The 27462-nt window shown below is 37.5% G+C and overlaps 1 protein-coding gene across 1 annotated transcript in view; it reads left to right on the plus strand.

The window, feature by feature from the left end:
* Positions 1-27462, plus strand: part of SEMA5A (semaphorin 5A) — a 199978-nt gene that overhangs the window by 111810 nt on the left and 60706 nt on the right. The window contains exons 5-10 of the mRNA XM_083360625.1: positions 8641-8703; positions 11951-12049; positions 13397-13610; positions 14443-14728; positions 18322-18457; positions 20470-20674. Of these exons, the coding sequence (XP_083216751.1) occupies positions 8641-8703; positions 11951-12049; positions 13397-13610; positions 14443-14728; positions 18322-18457; positions 20470-20674 (1003 nt within the window). The remainder of the gene's footprint in view (positions 1-8640; positions 8704-11950; positions 12050-13396; positions 13611-14442; positions 14729-18321; positions 18458-20469; positions 20675-27462) is intronic.

Below are 27462 nucleotides of genomic sequence, written 5' to 3' on the forward strand. Positions count from 1 at the left end.
TATCTGGCTTTCGGTATTTAGGCATCCGCTCCCCTGAGGAAACCTGGTTTTGATATCTAGAATACACAATTTTACAAATAAAAATCAACTGTTTTTTTTTATACTATACTCCACCTACTACGTAGAATAAAATTTATTGCCAAAAGGGTATGATAATGCCTTACACCTTAGTTCTCTTTTCAGTGGATTTAAATGTATTCTTGGAGGAGTCCCCATATTCCTTGAACATATAATCTTGTTTGCTATGCTTACTGGTATCTTACAACATCTAGCAAATCAATGTGGGAAGCAGGATGCTGGGTTTGATAGACCAGCAGGTCTCATTAGCTAGGATTCAGGGATCATAAATCTCTTCCTGCTCCAGCCTAGCACAAAGGCAACCATTCTTCTTTTGAGTTGTCCATACATTAAACAGTAACACCAGGGAGAAAATACATCGTCCCAGGGAGGAAATCAGAGCCTGTCTTTCCATTTTTTCAAGATCTCCAGCACATACAGAGGAGGAGGAGGAGGAGGAGGAGGAGGAGGAAAGCATAGTGTCACCGTCTCATTTTCTACCAAGGTCTAACATTGCATAGAGCCACAAAACAAAATATAAAGGGGGGAAAAATGACTCCTGCTCCAAGCATTTGGAGAAATTGCAGTTTTCACTCTCTTCCCATGGTTCCTTGAAGGTACTGAAAAGCTGTTCTCCGCTGTTCTCAGCTCTCACATCTTCCAACTACAAAGTCTACACAAACTGAAAAAGAAATAAAAGACATTGCCTATGCTGGGGTGATGGGGAAGAGTAGGGTTATAGGCAATCCAGAAATCATATCTGCCCAGCTGAAATATGCGATGCCTGTCTGCACAGTGTAGTTCCATCCTGGCAGTGCATTTAACAATTGCATTATTGAATTTCTACATGAATGTCTGTCATTTTGATTGACGGTATGTGTGATTTGCAAGAAAAAGATCTATTCATTACAGCTTTCAGCGGAAAAAGTTTCCAGACTCTGCTCTCAGTTGTTCTGTGATTGAGACTAGATCAAATGGACTGGAGTCCAGAACCAGAACATGAAGTCTGGTGGAAGAAATAAACCAGGGAGCTGTTGGTCTGCAGAGAAACCTTTGGAGATTCTTCTGGAGCCCTTCACCTCCATTCTATTATACTGGAGTACCCACAGCACAGTCCCAGAGTTTCCAGGTGTTGGGTGACATATGAATAAGTAAATATTATGTACTTACTTATTTCTTGGAATACTTGGAAGTGAATGCTCAGAATTACTCAGTTTCTCTCGTTTAGAGAAACCCTTATCAACCTAAACATCCCAGATTTCTTTGATGATACAAACATTGGAATAAGCCAGAAATGTTTGTAGAGCCATTTGCCATCTTGCCTGATAATATTCTACTGTAAGATTATCATACAGTAAAAATGCAAGTATAATGGTAGTGGCTGACATGAAAGTTTTTAAATTTATTTGATTTTTATTTATTAAATCAATTTATTTAACTGTTCATTTCACAAATGAGTGTCTTTGAGCTATACATCAGAGCTAAAAAACAGTTAAGTACATTAAAAAGTATAAACACCTATCTTCAACAGGGAATAATAGATGAAGGGCTTTAGAAATAGTAGATAGACTACTATTTCACTATTTCACCCATCCCTGTTGGCAAAACCAAGTCTTGAGAGACATCTGGAAGTTCTTGTCAGATAGGTCCCTGTCAGGAAAACTGAGTGATTATATCCATTGAGTCACCATGAGTTGAGTTTGCTTCAAGGGCACAATTTCTTTTTTTTCCATATAAGGAAATTATTTAATGAAGAAACTGCAGGATGGGATTTTCCAGTTTTAAGAAGAAATAAATAGCAAGATTATCAAAACAAAGTTACTTTGCACAGGCTCAGATCATTAATCCATAAGCTCAGAGCTGTCTTCGGGACGTCTTGAAGCTCCTGGAGAACTAGGAATTATTTTCAGCCCTAGCAATGCATACTTTTTCATGGAGAATGTATGCCTAAAGTTTGTGTGTGTCAGGGGAGAGGACTTTCAAAGTTTCTGTGATTGTTCCTCCTTCCTCATTGGCTTCAGTTTGACTGGCTAGATTAGGGGTGTCCAATCTTGGCAACTTTAAAACCTGTGGACTTCAATTCCCAAAGTTTCCCAGCCAGCCATGCTAATGCTGCCAAGGTTGGACGTCCCTGCCCTAGATATTGATCTTCTCGTTTTTCTTTTCCTCATTAGCTCATAAGTTTAGTTACCATGCAATTCACCATACTTTATTTTGGTTCCAAGATTTTTGATGGATGTGGAGGTGGTCACACATTTAAAAACAGAACTTTGATAGGTAAATGAAAACTTCATGGTTAGAAGGGAACTATTTCTGAATTCCTGTTGCAACAGGATGTATGAGGAATTATCATAATTCTTGTACTCTGTGTTTTCCCTAGCTGACCTTTTCTTACCCGATTATGGTTTAGGGTTGCAGTTGGAAAGGACCTTGGAGGTCTTCTAGTCCAACCCCCTGCACAAGCAACAGAACTATACCATTCTGAACAAATGGCTGTCTAATCTCTTCTTAAAAACCTCCAGTGATGGAGCCCTTTAACCCCCCCCCCCAAATGGTGCCAGCACAATTTACTGCCAATTGTTGATGATCATTTCTTTAATGCGTTTTACCTTAAAATCCTGTTTAAATACATGGCGTTTGATGAGAATGCAAACAGATAACAATAGTAAAAAGGCAATGACATGAAATTTGAAATTATATAGCTAGTTTTCTGGCACCATGTAATTAAACCACCTTTGGAAATGCTATGTTTTGCCAGTATCTAATTATCAGAGCCATCTGTCGCCTAAGGCACACTCTGCCATCTGTCTGGAATTTGGTTTCATTACTGTTTGTTTTCAGTTTTTAATTTAAAGAAATTGATATCTATATATGTTTGTATGGATTTGTATGAAAGTAGATGTTATGTCAGTATGTCTTTTATTACATCATCCAAACACAGACCATTCTTTCTTCCCTCTCTTCTTCTCCCCAAATTTAAGAACTTGACTAGGTATTAGCCAGGTTTTATACTTCATTATTTGTTTACAAAGTTAGGTTTTTGGGCACGGAAACCATTAACTGAATGAGGAGATACATTAACTAGAAAAAAATAGTCTCGGAGGCTATTACATTTCCAGACCTAATCAAGTGGAATTGTAAAATAATAATAATAACAACAACAACAACAACAACAACAGACATAGTGAAATTTAGGCTGTCAATTTTTTTTGCTCATCTTAGTACCTGTGCCTTTTAACAATGAATTGTTTTGAAATAATTAAGAGTTGAAAGTGTTTTTATTTTTGTGGCCTGGAAGGTCTGTATTATGCTTGCTGCTGCTACTACTACTACTGCTAGAAGAATGATGAAGGTTTAGCTTCAAAGGTCACCTGAGGGCTAGTTAATTGTTACGCAGTGGGTTTCTCAGAATCATAGCTATTCCTGGGCCCAGTTCAAGTATCCGTGCCTATCACACCATTTCCTTCACATGTTGTCTTTATATTGTGATGAAATGAACATGAATCTCAAGAACAGGTTCCTTTTCCTATTCACGCGTAACACTTCATAGTAGTGACTGTTTTTGGCATGATAACCTCACATTATAATGTTTAGTATTCTTCTGTGTTAGTAGCTGAAGGAATCAGTGGACGCAGGGCTCTTGGCCTCTGTGGCTCCTGTAACATTTATCCATTTCATGGGTCTTTCATTTTTTCATTTCCTTCCAATGTGTCTGGCTGCTTTACAGAGACTTTTCATCCTCACCTTGTGTCCATCTTAGTTTGCATCATTTTAGAGACTTTAAAGGGGCCTTTGATTCCTTTGGGGAACAACTTTCTAAAGTGAATAGGGACATTTAATGTCTGAATCTGGGCTGTAAGATAACCTAGAGTCTTTGGGTTTACTTTAGAATACCTCTAGTGCTCAGGATAAGCCTTGCTGCTGGGGAAGACTTTTTAACATGATGCTTAGCATCAAGGGAGCAATCCATCCATCAGAAACACTTTTTGTTTTTAATAGTTCATGCTGCTTTAAAGGATGCTCTGTAATTGGACTAGTAAATCAGGGCTGGATCTTTCTGAAATGAAGAAATTATCCCTACTATTTTCCACAACAAACGAGGGATATTTATGATGGAGGAAATCAAAATGGCAAGGTTCTCTCAAACCCTTTCCTTCCCAAAGAAGGAAATTTGAAAATATACTAAAGAGAATATACATGTTTGTGCTCTCACCCTCCCCATTAATATTAGCTCTCAATCTATTGAATAATACCAATTAATTTTAATTTCCAATAAATTAAATTTCACTTCAAAGAAATGAAGATCATACAAATTATCTGCATGAAATTATCTGCCAGATTTTTGCACATTTTTTGGCAGGGTGGGGAGAAGGATATAGCTAAGAGGTTTTCAATTAAAATGCTGTGCCTCTGGTTTCAAAGCAGCCTGTAAGGTTGCTGATGTCATGTCAAAGCAATTGCTTTGCGCTCCTAAGAGCTTACACTAGAATCAAGTGAAAACTTCTAAAGATGTTATAGATTACCAGATCATGGCTAGAAAGCAAATGCAAAGGATGCATCCATCTCCTTTTGCTACTGTCTGTTTCAGCTGACAGGAGAGATAGTGGGCCATGTCTCCATGGAAACTGGTCCCTCAGCAGGCAAAGAAGACTGCAACTCTCACTTAAATCCTTCATTTGTCAAGGGAAGAATCTTTTGAAGTAGTGTGGTATGTCAATCCCACATGGGGATATGAGATTCTCAAATGTCTTTGACAGCTAACGTCTTATTAATATATTGCACAATATATGTCGGTGATGTACTACTGATCTCAGAAACATGCTAATCTTAAATTGATTATTTTAATCAGCTATAACTTTTAACAGAATGTGATGTTTCATGGAGGGAATTGATTCTCTGTTATAAAATGAGGTTCACTTAGATTTTGATGCAGAAGTTTCAAAGAAAGGGATGTGAATGTTAAAGGAAAACCAAGTATGGACTAAAGCCCTTGGTCTAATCCGCTGTTCCTAACGCATCAGTTCTGCACAAATTGGATGGGAAAGGTTTTCATGGCATAGGGACAAAAGCTTTATCCTCTGCTGATGTCTGCACATTAGAAAGTTGATCCTGTTCTGTTTACTGAAACTTTTCAGTTCAGTTTATAATACCTCAGTCAGTAACACACTCTCTCTCTCTCTCTCTTCTCTCTCTCTCTCTCTCTCTCACACACACACACACACACACACACACAGAGAGACAGAGAGAGAGAGACAGAGAGAGAGAGACAGAGACAGAGACAGACAGACAGACAGACACAGACACAGACACAGACACAGACACAGTACAAGTTAGATTAAAGACCTGAGACTTCAGCTATAGGCAAGGTGGTTTATGAGTCAATGTTAAGACTTGAATTTATTACTGCAGAAGTCAAAGACATACAACATACATTGAAAATGAAAGAAATGCAATTGACAAAACTAGCAGTAAAATAGTAGGGTTTTTTTCTTATAAATAACTACATGGATTATCTAGTGATTGATTAATTGTTGTTTCCTTCTTTACTTCTTGCATTTAAATCAACAGATAATTAATGGGAAATTATGGCCTTCTAGCAATTGTAGACAACTGGATTCATGGTGAAAGATCCTAGAAGCTACGATATAGCTACATTTGGAGGTTCATATCCTCTCATCTCTGCTATAGGCTGAAGTAGAACATTCTCTTACTACTAGAATGCAAGCTAATGGTTAAATAAATAAATAAAAATCCTAAGCAAAATAGTACAATGTGAGAATCTAACCTAAAATATCAAAGATCTCCAATTATATAAACCTCTGGGTCAGATGGTTAGATATTGAACTTCTAGCTGAGAGACAAAAGAAAGTAGTTGGTAACAGCTGCATTCATAACGTTTGTACCTGATGGCCTTTCCAGATGACCAGCCGTTACATCGACTAGATTTTTTTAATCCAGTTATAATGCATTTGAGATTAATCCTGGCTGTCTTGATTTAGTTTCATTTCTATATGAACACAGGGTTGCTACGAGCGTTGGTCTGTTTATATTTTTGCAAATCTGTTGGATTCACTGAGAATCCCCAGACAAACATTGCTTGCTTGCCAGCTTGCCTTATAGCAACCGAGTAGTTTGTCCTTCCTCCATCAGGGCTTAGCTGTACTGTCATTTTCTTTGGGGGGTAAGAAAAAAAGGAGAGAGAGAATAAGAATTCCCCAGGCTTCGGTGCTTGCCAACATACCCAAATTGCTGTGGGTTTCAAACCTGTCTCTACTGATATGCTGGGAGTTTGGCATTTGGGCTGTGTTTGAGTGCCATCACATTTTATTCATACATGTTAAATTGGAACTTACATTCCAGTATTCCAGTTCTTGTCTTTTCAACATATCCTCCGGCAGCCCTTGAAACTTTTATGTATTTTATCTATATTTTTCTTTTGTAATGGCATTCATGAAACAGCACACTTACAGTATGATTAGGGTTTTGCTATTGCTAGATTTTCTTAGCATTCTCATCATGAGTTATTGATCAATATTCTTTTCCTTGTTACTCTTTCTGTGCATATGTTGATACATCATTTGTTTTCTCTAGCTGGAAAAATGTTTGCTGTTTTCTTTATAGGCTTGCCAAAATTTGAAACCAAATCACCCATTTCATCTTGGATGTAGATGAGACAAAATCATATGGATTTGTTATAATATCATAATTCTGAGAGTTCTGTGGTCATTTTCCAATACCTTTGAGATGTTTCTTACATCACAAATATGAGTTAAGAGATCTCCTAAAATATGATTTTAGAGTTCTTCAAACTGGGTGGCCTAACTGATCACTGTTGAATAGAAAGTCAGTTTTATCTTCTTTAGTTAACAATGCATTTTATTCCTATGATTATGATTATTGATATTATTATATAATTATTAAAACATCAAGCTAACATTACTGGAATAGCAGAAGTGATAATCGAGAAAGTAATAAGGGTAGAACTTGACATTTGAGATAGTGTTTTGCATCATTCAGGTTTTAATTTTATTTTTTTTTTCAAAATAATAAAAAAGATTGTGTTGCTCTAGGTGGCTCACATATGGTGGTTGGTCTAAGACTAATATCCTTATACTGCATGTGTCCCATCCTAAGGATGTATTCAGAACTAACCAATCGCTAATATCTCTTTCAGGGGCCAGGAGTTTAAAAATGCACAACTGTATCAAACCAACTTCTGACTTTGTACCGAGACTGTTGTAATAGCCCTGTTAGAAAAGATGCAGGAGATAAAACCTTTCTCTTCTTGAACCCTACGTATATTTAGATAGGTTGGTAGACGTGGTGGTTTTGCTTCAGCCTGCAGAACTTTCTGAGAATGCAGTTTTGTCAATTATTACCTCGCTAATAGCATCTTTGTTATGAAGCTCCTGCCAAGTTTTATCTTGTCTATGATTTTGATGAACCATAAGAGGTGTCAAGAAAGATCATTCAAACATTTGTAGCGGTGTGTCATTGGTATTTTCTGTTTCTACTTGTCGCTTAAGTCACATGAATTAGAGCTATGCTGGTGGTGATTTTTCTCATATTGGGATGATACTTTGTTAATCTTCTGATTAGTCTTCTGCAAATCTCAAAAATGGCTCTTGTATTTGAGGATTGCTGCTGGTAATATAAAGTGCAGTTTCTTAAATTTCTTTGGAACATATTTTATCAGTTGGGGGGAGGGAAATCAAGACTATTTTAAAGTGTTGGTGCTTACCTAAACTGTTTGAGATAACAATCACTTAAACATATGCACCCACCCATTATAAAACTGCCTGGATGCTAAATTTACCTGTGGATGTTTTGCTTTGGGTCCTTTCACTGTCAAATGGAATACGGTAGATATTTTAAGAGCAGTTGCTTTATCTGAGGAATACCTTCCCGGAAAAAAAAAAGGTCCAATTATCTCTGAAGAGCCTATGTATGGCTAAAACTCCTATATAACTTTACAGATGCCCATATATGTGTATCCTATTACTTTCATTTTATTTTTCTTTCATGGTTTAATAGTTTTAATATATTGTAAGCTGTCACAATATAATTTGGAAAGAATAGTGTAGTAATATTTGTCTCTCACACAAGAGGCACATTTTGTCTGCCATTTTCACATGTGAAATAGAACCAGGGGTGTGCATTAAAGTGGTGAAAAGCCAAGAAAAGCTGAAGTTTCAGCCCACTCTTGAGTTCCTTTGCTATAATTAATTCAGGCCTTTCATTCAACCTGGCCAAGAACTTCCACATCGGAGTGAGACTGAGGAGAAAAAGAATAGGTAGTAGGCAATTGGAAGGACAGACATAAACATTCTTTCAGTAAATGATTTTACTTTCATAATTGAACAGGGACAATGAAAGAACATTGTTAATCCCTATCTTCTGTAGTTTGATCATAAATCAACAAATATGCTACATGTTCATTTCAGTCTGTATCATAATTTTTGATTTTCTTTCTAATTTGACATTGATGTGGTGGATTTCAGTAGATAATTATTACCTTTCAATGGAATATCAGATTTTATTTTATTTTGTGAAGAAATAACCATTATTTTTTCTGAATATTAGGGTGTGGAATGGCATTGTGATGAGACTACTAAAAAAGCTTGCTATAGTAAAGGAAAATCAACGGTAAGTCCTTAATCAGTTTTCTCTATCTAAAATATTGCTATTTCTTTTTTCTAGCTGTCTTGGATATGATAAAACTGCATCCGTATTACGTGTAATAGTTATTCCCAATGTTCTGCCTTCTGGATTTAGTATGATTTCTGGACTTTTATTGTGAATTTTCATGCCAAGAATGCTCAACGGATAGACACAATGCAGGATTTTCAAGGAAAACAACAACAACAACAAAAACCAGAAACATGCCTGTAGAATAAAAGGTTATAGCTTTTTTTAAAGACTGAAAACAAACAAGCTGAAAATGGCATTTGAAGGCTGTTAGTAATAGGGCTAATATCCTGGAATACTGCATCCAGTTTTGGTCACCACGGTGTAAAAAAGATGTCGAGACTCTAGAAAGGGTACAGAGAAGAGCAACAAAGGTGATTGGGGGACTGGAGGCTAAAACATATAGGGAACGGTTGCTGGAATTGGGTATGTGTAGTTTAACAAAGAGAAGGGTGAGGGGTGACATGATAGCAGTGTTCCAATATCTCAGGGGCTGCCACAAAGAAGAGGGAGTCAAACTATTCTCCAAAGCACCTGAAAGCAGGACAAGAAGCAATGGATGGAAACTAGTCAAGGAGAGAAGCAACCGAGAACTAAGAAGAAACTTCCTGACAGTTAGAACAATTAACCAGTGGAACAACCTGCCTCCAGAAGTGGTGAATGCTCCAACACTGGAAGTTTTTAAGAAGAGACTGGAGAGCCATTTGTTTGAAATGGTATAGGGTTTCCTGCCTGAGCAGGGGGTTGGACTAGATGACCTCCAAGGTCCCTTCCAACTTCTTCTTCTTCTTCTTCTTCTTCTTCTTCTTCTTCTTCTTCTTCTTCTTCTTCTTCTTCTTCTTCTTCTTCTTCTTCTTCTTCTTCTGAACAACAACAACAACAACAATAACAATAACAATAACAATAACAATAACAATAATAATAATAATAATAATAATAATAATAATAATAAAAGTTGGAAGGGACCTTGGAGGTCATCTAGTCATCATCATCATCATTATTATTATTATTATTATTATTATTATTATTATTATTATTATTATTATTATTATTATTATCCAGCTCTCAATACCTCTGTGTAATCATTGAGATTATCTGAAGATGTGGCGTGTGGTGGCTCACAAGGTTAGGATGCTGGGCTGATGATCGGCAAGCTTGCCTTTGAGACCTAGTTGCTGCCACAGGGTGGGGTGAGCTGCCATCATACACTCCAACTCCTGCCAACCCAGCTGTTTGAAAGCAGGCAACTGCAGGTAGACAGATGGGTACAAATTCAGTGGGGCAACTTAATGGGGACCTGAAAGGAGTCCCCAACTGGGCATCTCCTGGGCAACAGTGATGTTATTGTTCAATCCTTTCAGCCTGGCGATCCTGGCACAAATATAGTTGTAATCTGAAGTTTATAAGCTCACTCTAAAACCTGTACTTTCCTATTTTAGATAGAAATTGGGCTGATTGAATAAAGGTGTGCAAATACAACAAGGTGAAAACTTTCAGAAAATTTAACATCCATTATTCTCAGCTGGAACAGCTTCATCAGAAATGTTCCAACTTAGGAACAAGTTGTTCTGACCTTATTGAAAGACATCTGACCTTGAAATGGATGTCAAAGGAAGGCATTTGGCCAGAATATCTCTACATTAAAACATTTTACAGCAGGGGTGTCAAACTGCCGGCCCACGGGCCAGAGCGTCACGGAGAAACCGCACCCATCCCATTTTCGGCAATGGGAAAAAGTTCTGATACGTCGCACGACGTCACGTGACATCGCGAGTTTGACATGCCTGTTTTACACAGTTCTGCAAATCCCTAAAGTCTGTTTAATATTGACATGAAATCAGCTGCTTGGTGTAGCTGTTGGGTGCAAAACTGAGTCATTGATTGATTGATTTTCTTATACTGCCATCTTCATACAGACTCCCTGTAGTTTACAACTGTAAAAAAAATAGAAAACTCTTATCAGTCAAAATAAAACAAAACCCTAACCCTCAAAAAGGCTGCCAAGGAGATCTTTGGACAATATTTGTTCTATGATGGTGTAGTATTTTACCAGTTCTCCAACATTTCTTAAAAATTACCCTTAATATTGGCAAATTTCTGCAGAATTATTTGATGGCTTATTAGGACTGGTTCATATATCATCTCTGTGTTTATAGAAAGCTATGTTGAATAAAAGAATGTATGAAAAAGAATTAAAGCTGAATTAAAGAATTAAAGTGCTGCATTCTAAACAGTTACAAAATTTGTGTAGTAAAATAAATGAAGAGGCTTATGTTTCAGGTTTTGTATTAGTTTATCAAAATATAAAATACAAAAAAAAATGAAAAACAGTGGGAAATTGGGGAGGAAAAGGGGAAGAGAAAAAAAGTGTAGGGTTAAAGGGAAAAAAGAAAAAAGGCATTGACTTCCAACTCTTTTTAGCGTAGTAGAATAAGATAATACCATACAGCCTCAAGTTTTTACTTTTACATAATAAGATACACTAGCCATTTCTATAATGATAAACCTATCTAATCAGCAAAACCCAAACTCAAAGTTTCATTTTTTCACCCCAAACACGAAGTCCAGAAGTGGTTTCCAGATGGAAACAAAGTTAGCTATATTCTTTTCTTTGTTTAAGGCAGTCAATTTAGACATCTCTGCTAATTCCATCAGTTTTTCCAGCCAGTCATCCATTGTTGGAATTAAAACATATCAACTAAGTGCCAAATTTTTGTTCATGTTCTTTGTCCATTAAGCCTAAAAGAAAAGTCTCTGGCTTTATCTTTATATTCCCTTTAAGAATCTTCTGTTTAAGATGTAAATGTTACTCTAATATTTTTTTGCTTTGTCGCAAGTCCATCAGAGAGGGTAAAAAAATCCCTTCTTTACATTTACAATTCCAACATGTATTTGAAATATCTTTATACATTTTTGACATTTAATGTAAATTTTAAAGTCTTTGTAATAAATGAAGTGGCAGCGTCAGATAACAGAATGTTCTTTTTCTATATAAGTCCACACATACTCTTACTGCACAATGATCATTGCTGTAATCTGTAATCAACAGCTGTTGTAATAAGTATATATGTTGATGTATTAGTACTTGCAGAACACATTGATGGATTGTGTTGCTGTCATTAGGAATCAATTGTAAATAAATTCTGACTATATAGAAGTTTCTTAATATATATCATTATACTAATAATATACTTTGCTTTGGCAGGAAGAGTGCCAGAATTATATTCGTGTTCTCCTGATTGGTGGTGATAGACTGTTTGCATGCGGAACTAATGCATTTACACCCATTTGCACTAATCGGACGGTAAGAATATGAGTGGAACTGCACTACAGTACTGTAGATTTCATAATTCAGTAATAAGACTTCTATGATTGTGGAATTTCTTTTACAAATGCAGATAAATTGGGTACTCTCCATTTTGCACTAGGTGGCCATCTATCAGCTGCATAATGTAATGCAACTGTAGTGCATAATTTCCAGTATTTCATCCGTTCTATAATTACCAATATTATATCAACAGAGACTTGAGAATGTTATTACCAATATACTGGCTGAAGAAAAAAGCAGCAAAGAGACCTGGGAATTTGTTCATTAATTATATTTGGGATGAGAAATTCTCTGGTCTGCCATGGTCTCTTTCATGGAGTCTGATCTATAGCTGTTCTGAGATTAGAAATTTCCCCTGTCCTGTAAGGCTTTAAAATAGCCCAACCTGAATATTGTGACTGGATAATGAAAAGTTCTGCTGCCCAGTCCTACGATATTGGTAAGGAGTTCCTATTGTTTATAATAAAGCTTCAAAATAAGCTTAATTTATGATAGCTCAGGCTATTTTAAAGCCTTATTGTGGTATAGGTGGCATTTTCAAGGAGGAGTGACTAGAAGTGGAAAAGGTTAGTCTTCTCTAATATTATGATTTTCTCTCCAATGTTTGTTACCATATCCTGCAATACTTGAATGCTAGTAGATTGCTTTAAAGGTGCTATGATACCATATTTATTTATATTGTGGTTTAATTGAATAGTGTGTCTAAGATGGAAGGAGTGAATTGATTCACTTAATAAAATAATAATTTTCAATATTTTGTAGTTTGGCTGGAGTTCTATTGACTGAGCTCCTGCAGTGGAAGCAAGGAGCAAGCAATTTCCTTTCCTCTTGCAACCCCCAATATTCTTCCGAAACCTGGCCAATAAATTAATAAATCTGCATATTTTGAGTAGCGAACATGTTGTAGAGATCACCTATGTGATGGTCATTGTGAACAGTAAATCTGAATGGGTTGAATGAGATCTAGGGTACTGTAGGTGTATAACCCTTTATGGAACTTGTAGTCCCTAAAGCTAGTAAGAAGTCTATATTGATAAGAATGTACTTTAAGACATCATTTTTGATTCTTCACATTAGAAGTCAGTTTTTTTCTTCCCGTTATTTGTGTGTGTATGTGTATATTTTTGTATTTAATATAAGAATAGAGTTAGAGTTATATAATAGTTAATTCAGGGTTGATATGGGTGGAAATTGAAGGAGTTCCTGACCAAAAGCAGGACACGTGTACAAATAAATTCTTCAGTTTGTGTTCAGGATTTGTGGGCTTCATGTTCTGTAATGCAGTTTGTAATAATTCTTCCTCTCCCCAATATTCTGATGAAGCTAAGCAACCTGGAAGAGACACATGATCAGATCAGTGGCATGGCACGCTGTCCTTATAGCCCCCAGCACAATTCTACGGCTCTCCTTGCAAGCACTGGTGAGTTGTATGCAGCAACGGTCATGGACTTTCCAGGGAGAGATCCTGCAATTTATCGCAGTTTGGGTATTTTCCCTCCACTTCGGACTGCACAGTACAACTCTAAATGGCTCAATGGTGAGTATACGGAAGACACTTTTTTTTCTGGCTAGGAAACCCTTTGTTTTAAGAACTTCCACTTACCGTATTCATTTTGAAGGAAAAAGCTTCATTTTTACAACTTAATGCTGCTTTGTCCATGCTGAATGTGGAGAATTACAACTAGCCCTCCTAGTTGCAGCTATTGTAGCATTCCTATAGTCACATGTTCACAATTTGAGCACTTGGCCACCTTGCAGTTAGAATAACTCAGTGTAATCAGGTGATAGCCATTTGCAACCTTCACTGCTGACTTCCGAGCTGAGTCAATTGGGAAGCTGTCAGGAGATTGCAAATGGTGATGTCATGTCTAATTATCACATGAAGGTCACCTAATAATGGCAACTAGAATGGCCAGAATTGCCATTGTAAATCAGTGCAGTCACATGACATTCCAGTTTACAACTGCATTGCTTAACGATAGAGTTCCCTGTCTGAATTACCACAGTTCACCAAGGACTCCCTATAACTGTAACTAAAGAGATTATTGGTAGTCTTTGGACAGTTAGTACAACCTATATGTATTACTAAATTATTGTGCTTAATCTTGGCATTATTTGAATGAACATAATCTTGGCAGAAAAAAAGGGCGTCATACTAAAACAGACAGATGTAAGTGGACTCTTGTTGAGTTCAGGAATGGAAATTTCAAAAAATGTTACATAAAAGTTGGGGTTTAAGGAAAGGTATTAGGGGGAGCAAAAACAGTATCCTCTTGCATGAATTCTGGGTATGTGTGTGTAGATGGATGGAGTCAATTTAAGGAGCGAAGTTATTTTCCTCAATTTTTGTTTTACAAAATATATTCCAGAACCAAATTTTGTGTCTTCATATGACATTGGAAACTTCATCTACTTTTTCTTCCGAGAGAACGCAGTGGAACATGACTGTGGGAAAATAGTTTTTTCTCGGACTGCTCGAGTTTGTAAGAATGACATTGGTGGCAGATTTTTGCTGGAAGATACTTGGACCACCTTCATGAAAGCGCGTTTGAATTGCTCCCACCCTGGAGAAATTCCATTTTACTACAATGAATTACAGAGTACGTTCTTCCTGCCAGAACTGGAATTAATCTACGGGATCTTTACCACTAATGTGTATGTAGTTTATGTAGTATTTTCTTTCTAGAATATTCAAAATTAACTTGGGGAGGAAATCTATTTATAGCCAGGAATGGGCAATCTTGAAAACAAACCCATAATTAAAAAAAGTCTAAGATAAAGATTTTTGAAAAAGTGTAGAAAATGATTATATATTTATCACTTTTAGAAGGGTAAAAACCCTAACAACTAGAAGAATGTGAGTTTTTCAAGCCTAAAAGCTTCGTTTGTTTGAACTTTTAATTTGACAAGATGGTAACTACTGGCAAAAATGGAGACTATTATATACTGAAAAATATTGGTATCCGCCACATTAATGAATTAATTTTCAAGACAACAGTTCCATTAGTAAATGTGGTTTAATTTTTTTTAAATATACAAAGAAGTTAAGAAAACAAGCCTTGTATTGCAACATTGAATACTATGAATTGTAGGAGAATATTCAACTGGATGAGATATCCTATGAAGTATTGTTTTCATCACACCATGAAAATGCATCCAGGAAAGAGTCCAGACCACTCAAGACAGGCAGTTGAACCTGGACGAATGCCATGATGGAGTAACTCTTGTCATAGTCGTACAAACAGTTGCTTCTGGAGACACATTGCAGGGCTTTTTCTCTTACAAGCCCTTTCTCAAAAATCTGAACAATCAGATCTTACTAATATATTTAAAAGTAATGACTAACATTTTAAATTTTATGTAACAATCAGTTGGAAACCAGTGAAGTCACTGTGAATTGATAGTTTTCTGATTCAAATGACGGCAAATTTCCTGATTATTTTGGTAGTGTCAAGGGTATTCTATAGTATGTTTATTTCCTTCTGGCTGTCTGGCATTTGAAAGTCAGTTTTTTTCAGAAGTGATTTGCCACTGCCTTCTTCCTAGGGCTGGGAGAGAAAGACAGGCCCAAGGTCACCCAGCTGGCTTCCTGTCTCAGATGGGACTAGAACTCCCAGTTTCTAGCCCGATGCTTTAACCACTACACCAGGGGTAGGCAACCTCGACTCTTTTATGACTCATGGACTTCAACTCCCAGAATTCTTGAGTCCCCTGACTCAGGAATTCTGGAGTTGAAGTCCATGAGTCATAAAAGAGCCGACGTTGCCTACCCCTGCACTACACCAAACTGCCTCTGTTTTCAGTTCTTTACTTACCTTTATTTATGGTTGGATGTCTGTATCTATCATCATCATCATTCATGATTATCATTTTAGCCATTGGCTCTTTAGCCTCTTCTGCATGTTTCCAACCTCTACAATCCTGAGCTTTCTTTTGCCAATTGGGCTCACAATACTTGCTCATGTTGTTGATCCATCTTCTTTTAGGTCTCTTGTGGATTGACTCTCTCTGTCTCTGTCTCTCTCCCTCCCTCCCTCCCTCCCTTTATATATGTATATATATCTAAATATATCTATATATGTATATATATCTAAATATAAACTTATTCCACAATTCAGTTTGATTTTATGCATTGCATGACTGATAGTCAACATACTACAAACAAGATTTTTAGAGAGCTAGCTTCATTTGTGTATTGCAGCAAAACAAATAATCATAACATTCATAATGGTTATAATATTCACTTATAGCCACAAAAATGAATCAAATAATATCTTTGTCTTATTCCCCTTTTGCTTTTCTATGGGCTGACAATTCATTAAGCACCTTGAAATATAAATGAAGCAGGTCTTGATGGAGGAGTTCTTGGAATTTACGTTATCCTGAATTTGGGGACTGACTACCTCTAGGAAGGCATTTTTAAAATTTCTACAGCACTCCAATTTGTATATTGCTTACACAGTACTCCAATTTGTATAAATTGAATAAGTTATTGCTCCCAAATCTGTAAGATGGCTCTCCAGCATGTGAAGGTTCCAGGATATGAAGAGCAAAAAGAATACATTTCTATGGGAGAGCGAAATCAAATATGGGTCTTTGTAAGTGGAGGGAATCTCCCAAATACATTTAACTGCATATTTTTAGAGACCTCATACAGGACCCTCAACTCTAAAATCTGGCTTTGCAAGGCATGTGCAATGTACACTATAAAGGAAAAATAATGCTGGTATTTGAAACTGTCAAGCGGGAACAGTGCTGGGACTATTATTTGGGTTAGTTAGTAGAATACAGGATGCAAGTATGGGCAGAGTACAAGTGAAGTAATTAAATACTTTTAACAGACTTCTCTAGGAAACAATATGGAATTGGATGCCCAGTATATTTGTATTATTTGAATAATTTATTTTCTAAAGTTCTATCTAAGCAGCACTGAGTTAGGGGTTATGTACATTCTCTATAGGCATATATGTGGCAATTTTGTCTAAATTAATTACACATTTATTAAGTCTTCTAGCTTTTATCTGTTCCCTGCTTTAAGAAAAAGGTGTTATTTCATTCCAAGAATTACAGAATGGAAATACTTCACTCAGCTACTTTAATTCTGCATTTAATATCTTTTAGTTTACTTTAGCTAAATGTTTTATGAATATTACTAAACCGTCGCATTCAATCTTGTATTCTGCTGAATTAAACCTACCTATGTTTTTATCACCAAATTAGCTTGTCATTTGTTCTTGTTTCACAGCTGTTCAGTGTTTTGAATTCTTGCTTAGCTGATCAGCTTACAATTATGTAGTGTATTCCCTTTGAGTAACTAGGCTATTAATTTCAATGATCTTAAACACTTATAGTTTAACACTTTAACATTTATTTAAGAATCAGGTATGCCGCTTTGTCACAAAAGAGATACTGCTGTCTAGTGACGTAAGGAATCTATGAACATGTACTCAGTTTCCAGGCTGAGCAACTTCCAGATGTGTGGGCTTCTAGAATTCCCAAGCCAACATGGATGTTGCTAAGAATTTGGGGAACTGAAGCTTGTACATCTGGAGGATATCAAGATTGGGAAAGGTTGACCCTAGGTGATTTGCAAATAATTTCAGAATGAAAGATATAATTCTTACTGCTTACATACATAAATTATTGTTGTAAGAAAATATCTGATATTTTAAACAGAAGAGTGTTTATCCTTGCTTATTTTTATGATGATAGGTTTCGGTTTTTGCCCAAGTATGTGTAGCAAGATTTTAGACCTCCACATTTTTAGCCACCTCAGCTAACCAACTGGTAATTTCCAAACGACTTCACTTTATTCTTTGAGGAATAACTATCTACATGCTGTATTCTAGTTAATGTAGCAATATCACAATACTTTTTAAAAAGCTAGGCTAATTTAGGAAAAGGTACAATGTTGGAGACTCTTATTATAGAATTTACAACAAAGTAATGTATGTGATATGTACTCAGTAGTAATTGCATAATGCATAATTTATATAATCTCAGATCCCATGAGATTGTTAATTATAAAATAATGTTAAAATATAAAGAAACCTTTCTCAGCTTGGTCCCTCCAGAGATATTGCTCTAGATCTTACAGTATTATTATTCTAGGAAATTCTAACTTAATAACCATGATCCATACTTCTATCTATTCAGAGGTGAGATGCAAAGACTTATAAGTGTTATAGAAAATTTGCATTGGCTATCAAAAATAATCTCTTTTCTCCATTTCTTTGTTTTTTTTAAAGGAACAGCGTAGCCGTTTCAGCTGTTTGTGTATTCAACATGACTGCAATAACTCAGGTCTTTAGTGGGCCATTCAAATACCAAGAAAACTCTCGTTCTGCCTGGCTTCCTTATCCCAACCCTAATCCTAATTTTCAGGTAGATAAAAATAAAAAGGTGTTCTTAATGTATGCATGTCCTTCAAATTGCACTCAGTTTTAGGAAGTTATAATATTTACAATCACAAGGGATCAATAGAGAAATAAAAAACATGGTAAAAATTATAATGCCCCCCTGAATTTAACATTTAACTGACAGCTTTAAATCCATGGTAATGATGATGTAAGTTGCAAACTGATAACATTGGGTGGGCAACACATTGTCCATTGAGCAGGGATATTTTTGGTTCCTGCTGGAAGCTATGAAGGTCTGGATTAATCTATCCTATCATACGCAGGGAATGTATTCCACAATCTGCTACTGCTAAAAACTCATCGTTCTGTGGTTCCATTGCCTAGATTCTTTTTATTCTTAGATATATAGCATGACCCTAGACATAAACTGTAAACTGTACAATATGTGTGGAAACGAGCTTTCAGTTTTCTTGTCCTAAACTATTTATGGTTTAATAAGAAGAATCAACACTTTAACTTGGGCTACAAACAAACTGAAAACTTGTGCAACTGATGTAGAACTGGTATTAGGATGATGTATAAACTGTGACACCGATAAGCAATCTGGCTAAGAATTTTACAGCAACTGTAGTTGAAAAATACACTGTGGGGGCGGTTCCTGTGATATGTGCTATATTAATGTACAAAGGACATTAATGGATCACTGTTGCCAGATCAGCTTTCTCCAGGGGATAGAACTAGACTAGAGTATCAAGTAAAATTGAGTAAAAAAAAAAGAAAAACTTTCTCGCAATTATCCTCTTGACATCCAGGAACAAAGTTGGATTTCCACCCCTCTTTTTCAATTTTGTACTCTTTTGAAACAAAGCAAGACCTTGAGGGCTAAAATACAATGGTAATCTTAATTATAACCCTAATAACCTAACTCTTGAGGAGGAGTTTCCTGTGGGGAAAAATAGATGCATAATGAAGTCCTCATGGAAAAACAAGAGCCTATGACCGTGGTGGCGAACCTATGGCATGCGTGCCACAGGTGGCACGCAGAGCCCTCTTTATAGGCACGCACACTGTCGCCCCAGTCCTAGGCCTTCAGCTGGGTTTTATAAAATCTTTTCGCTTTAGGGCTCTGCTGCTGTGTGCAAAAAAAAAAAGATTAAATCAATCAATTTCAACTTCTTGCGGGAAAAAGATCTTGCAAAGTTGGAATTGGTTAATTGAATTTTTTAGTCCCACCCAGTCTGCCGTTACCACTGCAGCCACGTCCACCCAATGGGCCACACCCACCCAATGGGCGACGCCCACCCTGCACCCGACGGTACATAAGTGGGTTTTAGGTTGCAATGTGGGCACTCGGTCTCTAAAAGGTTCGCCATCACTGGCCTATGAGGCATGAAATATCAAGACCACACGTGAAATTCCAATTAAACTGATTTATTAGTACTCATGCCTATGTACAGGAATCTACTCAACTAATAGCACTATTGTTCAGCTAGATAAGGGTGAAAGAATTCTAGAGGGGTTGCAATTAATCCATTTGTGTTACATAGAGAATCTAGGCTGATTTCTTTTTTGACTCTGCCCCTGGGTTCTTCTCTTACAGAGCCTGAGACTCCCTTTATAATTATAAATATAGTTGTGGCTAGGAAAGGGGCCATTGTGCTTTTAAGTTACAAGTCTTGCTGGTCCTATCCAGGATGGACAGAAATAAAAGAACATATCTGTGTGCTATGTACTTCTTGTTTGTGATATGTGGGTAAAAGGAGCAAAACATCACTTATCTGTTATTTCTTTTTTGAGATATCTTCATTGCAACTGTTCCTATATTTGTATGTGTGGAAACTTAGAGTATATATTGATAATCTGCTAATGAGAAAAAGTTTGAAGTACATTATATAGCTGGATGACCAGTCAGTTGTGCACAGCTTATTATAAGGGTTAGCCTTTAGATTGCTATACTCTCACAATACATATACTATGTGTCTTAAGTTCTTAAAATCTTGAATTAATGTTAACAGTGTTATATGTATACATTTTCAGTGTGGCACCATGGATCAAGGCCTGTATTTGAATCTGACAGAGAGGAATCTCCAAGATGCCCAAAAATTTATTTTGATGCATGAAGTGATCCAACCCATCACACCAGTTCCTTACTTCATGGAGGACAATAGCCGATTTTCTCATGTGGTTGTTGATGTGGTACAAGGAAAAGAAATGCTTTTCCACATAATTTATTTGGCCACAGGTAAATTATATCTTTATTTCCTCATTTTCTTTATTTCTAACATGCATAGATTGTCCAATAATTCTTCAGCTCAGATTAACAAACAAACAAACCCTAAAGTACAAAGCCACTTTAAAACACCAATAGTAAAATAACATAAAACCAACAGCAAGGGGGAAATAGTGGTATATGTAATAATACAAAAGTAACAATATCAACATATACTTTTAATTAAGATATTTATTCAGCCAGCCATTAATCCAGACAAATTAATCTGTGTTTGTTAATATTTACATGGATTTATCCAATTGTCCATGAGATTTGCTTTATTAGAGAAAAAAAATTGTTTAACATTTATATTTTGTTTGCCAATCAATTATGAACTGAAAGTTGAAATAGGAGACCTATGGGCTTGTAAAGGTTATATCTGATTTTTTCTTCTTAGAAATTTAGAAAAGCATGTTTGATGTTCCAGCTTTATTTCTAAGGAATAGAGAATCATCATAGATTTAAAAGATGTAACAATTAAAGCAGGTTTTAAAATTCACATAAACTCACATGGTCAGCTAAATAATTCCTATATTTATATCCTGATTTGCAGGAATAAATTTTTTGACTTAAATACCTGGGTAGTTTTGATGGATGTTGCCTTAGTTAGAAATGTTAATATCTAATTCTAGTACCTGTATTTAATTAGACTGTAATTTCTGTTGCAAAACATTGGAATGGCTAAGAAGGGGAAAACATATTTGTGTTTTCCCTATTGAGAGTTATTAAAGCTACTTGCACAAATATGTTTTCCCCTTCTTAGCCAATTCAATTTACTTGCATGAAACTCTTGTCAAACTTTTGTACATTAAGTGAATTAGTGGCAATTGTAGAGTTTCATGCAAGTAAATTGAATTCTATTCATGTATTCACATATTCTTTCTCATTTTTGCTCCTTCTCCATCCCCACAATCTCTTCTGTGGGTTTAGGGCCCCTTTGAAACTATATGTAGTATGGTACAATGTCTTTTTTTTTAATCAAAGCTGTTAGAAGTCAGCAGTTCTTTCCTGAATGCCACTGGTTATACACAATAGGATCCAAGCTGATATGACCATCAACTCTTTAAGAAAAGTAATAAAAAGAGAAGAACATTTCTGTTTCATCTCTTCATTCCACTGTTAACTTTATTGGATTTCTAAACAATCATTGTACTTAAACTGAATTTAATATTTTTGCTAAAAGGCTTGGCAAAAGAAACTGAAGAGTAATAGCTTCATGATATAATTGCTAGCATGGGAATGTAGACATGTTTAATGTTTTAAAAAGTACAGTGATTTATTTCCCAATATACTTTTTCTTTGAGGAGTATGGATCTTCAAATACACTAGTAAAAGGATAAAAATGGAGTAAGTTAGAAACAGGATGATTGAATTGCTTTATTTATAAAATAATATTCACCATACAATCATGAGTTCACAAAGGCAGAAAAATGACATTTAATATGAATGTGAGATATAAGAAGCAGGATATAATATTTATAATTAGAACTAATATTAATTCATTTCCACATAATGAAATTTTGTATAGTATTTGAAATGTCTTAGAATGAAGTTTTGATTCTTTTAGGTTGAGTATATGCTGTTCAAAATCTGACAAACCTGAGAAGAATATAAAGCAAAGCATGTGTATAGTATGATTAATCAATAAAATTTGGTTCTAAAATCATCTTGAAAATATGTGAGTTTTGACGACACTGAAATGCCAATATAATATATTTTTTGTCTTCCTTTTTTTTGAGTTAAAACTGGCAGAAATGAAATGCCAAGCTAGTAGTTAAACAACTAGTAAATGTCTCGTAGTTGTAGCAATGTGCTTGAATGGAAATATTTTCAAGAAGCAAATCTGTTATTATGTCTTTGCACTTGGCTATTATTTATAGACAGTTCAAGGGGTTTTAGTCCTTGCCCACTACTTTTTACTTGCTTGGTATGTTTTTTTTTAAAAAAGCCACATGCTGGTCTGGCTCACAATAAATGAAAATTGAATGATTGGTACATAGTGTATCTAGTCTGAAGGAGTCCCTTACATAAATTAATTTACAATGACCTCAACTTTCATATTGCAATTTGTTGAAAGCAGCATCTTCATGATGCTGATATAAGATGATGTATACTTACAGTATATGATACTATTAGTTATGTTTCAGGCAGTAGTAATGTTTTAAAAAAATGGAAGGAAAGATAGATTCTTAATAATTAGCTATGTAGTCTGCTGTATCATATTTTAGATAAAATGAGGCATGTGCCAGTTTTTGCTTTACTCTTCTGCTTTGCTGAATGACCATTTGGAATCCCATGAATTTGAGAGAAAAATCTCTGTTGTGAAAGGGTATGTAGGTTGGATCTAAATTCATGTACAAGTCTGGATGTGTAAATGCAGATGTTTTTAGTCTGCATGTGGCCTTCAGGCAGAATTAGGAATGAACGTTGAACTGTCAAAGAGTTCTGGAAGGACTCATAGCCTGCAGTTATTTATACCTTTTACATCTTGTTTCTTAGTTCTTTTACCTGTGCTATGTGAAACTACTCAATTATGTACAGGTTTGGAAGATTTCTGAAAAAAAATGCAAGCTACTTGTAATGTATAATAGGCTGTTTCACTAATTTATAGTTTTACATAAACCAGCATTGTAATTACCTTTATAATAGCTGGGTAGCGTAGATATGTCTTATTGAAAAATAGCCAGGTTCTTGTGGTATTACTTCTTTGTATTTCTATATCTCTCTGTTTCTTTATATGTGTGCATAAAAAAATGCTTGTCCCAAAGATGTTTCCCCCCCCAAAAAAAGCAACTGTACTTTCTTGGTGTTTTGTCGTTAGAAAATGTTTCACTAAACTGAAGAAGCTTCTTGGATAAGAGGTGAAATGTTTTCAAAGGAAAAAAAATAAGAAAGTCCAGTTATCCTTTGGAAAAAGCACTTTGGGGACAATCATCACCTGGATGATTGAGAATTTCCATAGGCATAAAAACACACTCAGACTTTTTTTTAACCAGATTGTGAAAATTTTATAAATTGTAAAAGTTGTGTATGCATGTAAGATAATAGAATCATACCTGACAGCCTATCAACCTTTTAAATTTCTTAACTTGTTTTGGATTTAAAATTGTAGTTATAGTTTTCACTACTGGAATGAAAACACGAACATACATTGATATTCATCATCCTTTTCTTTTTTGTAGTTAAATTTAATACATAGCAGAGAGAAAAAAGAATAAGATGTTAGCTAAAGTAATTGATCACGTGAAGTGTTAATACCACTTTATAACACCTTGGTAAGGCCACACTTGGAATACTCCATCGAGTTTTGGGTCACCACAATGTAAAAAAGATGTTGAGACTCTAGAATGAGTACAGAGAAGAGCAACAAAGATGATTAGGGGACTGGAGGCTAAAACATATAAAGAACAGTTGCTCGAATTGGGTATGTCTAGTTTAATGAAGAGAAGGACAATGGGGGACATAATAGCAGTGTTCCAGTATCTCAGGGGATGCCACAAAGAAGAGTCAAGCTATTCTCCTGAAGGCAGGACGAGAAGCAACGGATGGAAACTAATCAAAGAAAGAAGCAACTTAGAACTAAGGAGAAATTTCCTGATAGAACAATTAATCAGTGGAACAACTTGCCTCCAGAATTTGTGAATGCTCCAACACTGGAAGTTTTTAAGAAGAGACTGGACAGCCAGTTGTCTGAAATGGTATAGGGTTCCTGCCTGAGCAGGGGGTTGGAGTAGAAGACCTCCAAGGTCCCTTCCAACTGTATTATTATTGATCATTGCACAGTCAGCCAGATGTTCAGACTGGATTTGGCATTTTTGTTTACCTATCGAGTCCTTACCAAGGACCTGGGATAGGCAGATGTGGATGTTTGATGGTATTACAGATATCGTCACAGGATGGAAGCAGTTCCTAGTAAGGCCGCCTTCTGCAATTGACTAATGGCGAATTTGTCAATGCCAATAGTGTTCAAGTGGTGCTCCAGTTGTTTTGGGATTGCACCCAAGGCGCCTATTACTATTTGTAGTGTATGCAGCATAGCATACACGTGTGACAGCTACAGAAGAAGTCACGGAGCTGGACAGCTCCGGGCAGGAACAGCGTTCAGTAGGAAAGCAGGATTTAAAGGGACAGCGTTCGGCGGGAGAGCCGGATTTAAAGGGATTGGCTGACCTGCCGGCGGGAAGCAGGGGCTTAACTATATTGGCCAGGTATTCACCTGGCCAGGTATAAAAGAGGACTGGTACCCTTTGTTCCCTCTTTCTGGACCACATTTCCTCCTAATAAAGTCTTTGCACGCCTGAAGTCTGAATCTCTCTGATTACCGAACCGACACAACAATTGGCGATGAAGGTGGGATCCTGTTCTGAAGGGCGGTAGGACACCCTGTCTGGCAGGGGAATCGTTGCCTGAATCAGGACAGGATTGATCAGATCGCTCGAGATGTCTCAGGATGGTCAGGCTCCCACGGCTCAGGTCGGTCAAGCTCCCTTGGCGCCGGTCAGGTTAGCTCCCATTTTCAATAGCGCCCAGCCTGAAGAATGGGAATCGTTCGTGGGGCAACTAGAGTTTTACTTCATAGTAAACTGCATTACTGAGGACAGGATAAAGGTGGCAGCCCTACTCAGCACATGCGGAAAGGACATTTATAAACTGGCAGTGGGTCTGTGTTCACCCACGGCCATCGGGGAGATGAAGTACGATGACCTCATTGACAAACTGAATCAGCACTTTAACCCGCACATGTCGGAAATGGCATGGACGTTCCAGTTTGTAAAGAGGAACCAGCTGCTGGGTGAGTTGGGGTCAGCATTCATGGTGGCAGTCCGACAGGTGGCTCGCCTTTGCAACTTCGACAACTTAGAAAGGAGGTTGCGGGACAGAATTGTCTTCAGCTTCAGGGATCGAAAACTGAGGCAGAAGCTGCTGGCCAGACCAGGGCTGACCCTCAAGCAAGTACAGGAGGAAGTACTGGCCTGGGAATTAGCTGAGAAGCCAGAGCAAACTGAGACCAACCAAGGCAACCAGGGTATCACCGTCCATCAGACGCACGGGGCTGGAGGAAGCAGCATGGACGGTCTGGAGTTGGAGGTGGACGCACTACAGCTCAGAGCCTCCTACCCGATGGGACAACGCGATAGCCCGAGGGGTCAACGGACCATAGCTGTGGCCAACGGCCAGGACAGGAAATGCTCCAGTTGCAAGTGCGGCTCGACCAAGCAGAAATGTGCCGGCTGTGGGGGAAACCATCATCGTTCCGCCTGCAAGTTCAGAACAGCCAAATGTCAAGCATGTGGCAAGACGGGACACATCGCGTCCGTTTGCCGGAGCCAGAGCCAGGACACGCTGCTCGAGGTGGATGCTGAAGCTCACCTGGCATCAGGTACTGGGGCTCCGAAATGCATCGTGTCCATCAGCCACACAGAGAGCAAAGGGGCGGTGTGTAATACGGGGGCTCATCAGCCACTCAGCCCCAAAATTAAGCTAGTGGTGCATCTCCAAGGGGTTCCCTGTAAAATGGAGCTGGACTCCGGCTCCGCTGTCTCAATCATTTCGTACGAGACCTATAAGTTAATTTGCAGCCGGAGTGGCCAGCAGGTTCCCCTGAGACCATCTAGCATTACCCTCACCGATTTTCAGAATTCCTCAATACAAGTCTGGGGGGAGGCTACCTTTCCTGTGAGGTACAGGGAGTTCCAGGGGCCTTTGGACGTCCTAGTGGTCAAGGGGCAAAGGACTAGCTTGCTGGGGTTGAGCTGGTTCAAAGCACTGGGAATTCGCATTATCGGAATTCACCAGACACAGTCACAAGTGCACAGCATCGAGTCCGTGTGCAAAGCTTTTGCAGACGTGTTTGATGGAACGCTGGGAAAATACACAGGTCCACCAATTGCATTCAAATTGAACCCCAACATACAACCCATCAAAATAAAACCACGGAGGGTACCGTTCGCATTAAAACACAAAATAGAGTGGGAACTCGACAAGCTCATGGCGCAGTGGGTGCTGCATCCAGTCGAGGGAGCAGAGTGGGAAACCCCCATTGTCATGCCTCTCAAGGCAAATGGTGACGTCAGAATTTGCGCTGATTATAAATGCACAATCAATAAAGCGTTAAACCCACATGCATACCCAGTGCCTACAGTCAGCAGCATCCTTGCATCACTCCAGGGAGGCGCAATCTTTGCCAAACTGGATCTTGCTCAAGCTTACTTGCAGCTCCCGGTCAACCCAGAGGCCGCTGCTGCACAAACGATAGTCACCCACAAGGGGGCATTCCGGGTAGACCGGTTGCAGTTCAGAGTTAGTGTAGCTCCAGGCATCTTTCAAGAGGTGATGGAGCATACGCTAAAGGGTATACTGGGAGTCTGCCCGTACTTTGACGATGTTCTTATAGCAGCTGCAAGCCTTCCTGGGGTTACTTAACTTTTATCACATTTTTTTACCCCACAAGGCATCTATTGCTGAACCTTTGCACAGGTTATTGGACAAACACTCCACATGGAACTGGACAAAAACACATGACTCCAGCTTCCTGGCACTAAAAAAACCTCCTGGCAAGCAATGCCACTGTTACCCACTTTATAGAGACCAAACCAATTTGCATTGCTTGTGATGAATCCCCCTATGGAGTGGGGGCTGTATTGAGCCACCTTGCATATTACTCTAGGACGTTGTCAGTGGCTGAGAGGAATTATGCACAAATAGACAAAGAAGCCCTGGCAATAGTTGCTGGAGTAAAGAAATTCCACGACTATTTGTAT

Source organism: Vipera ursinii (genome assembly GCF_947247035.1).
Source record: "Vipera ursinii genome assembly, chromosome: 3".
Classification (NCBI taxonomy): Eukaryota; Metazoa; Chordata; class Lepidosauria; order Squamata; family Viperidae; genus Vipera; species Vipera ursinii.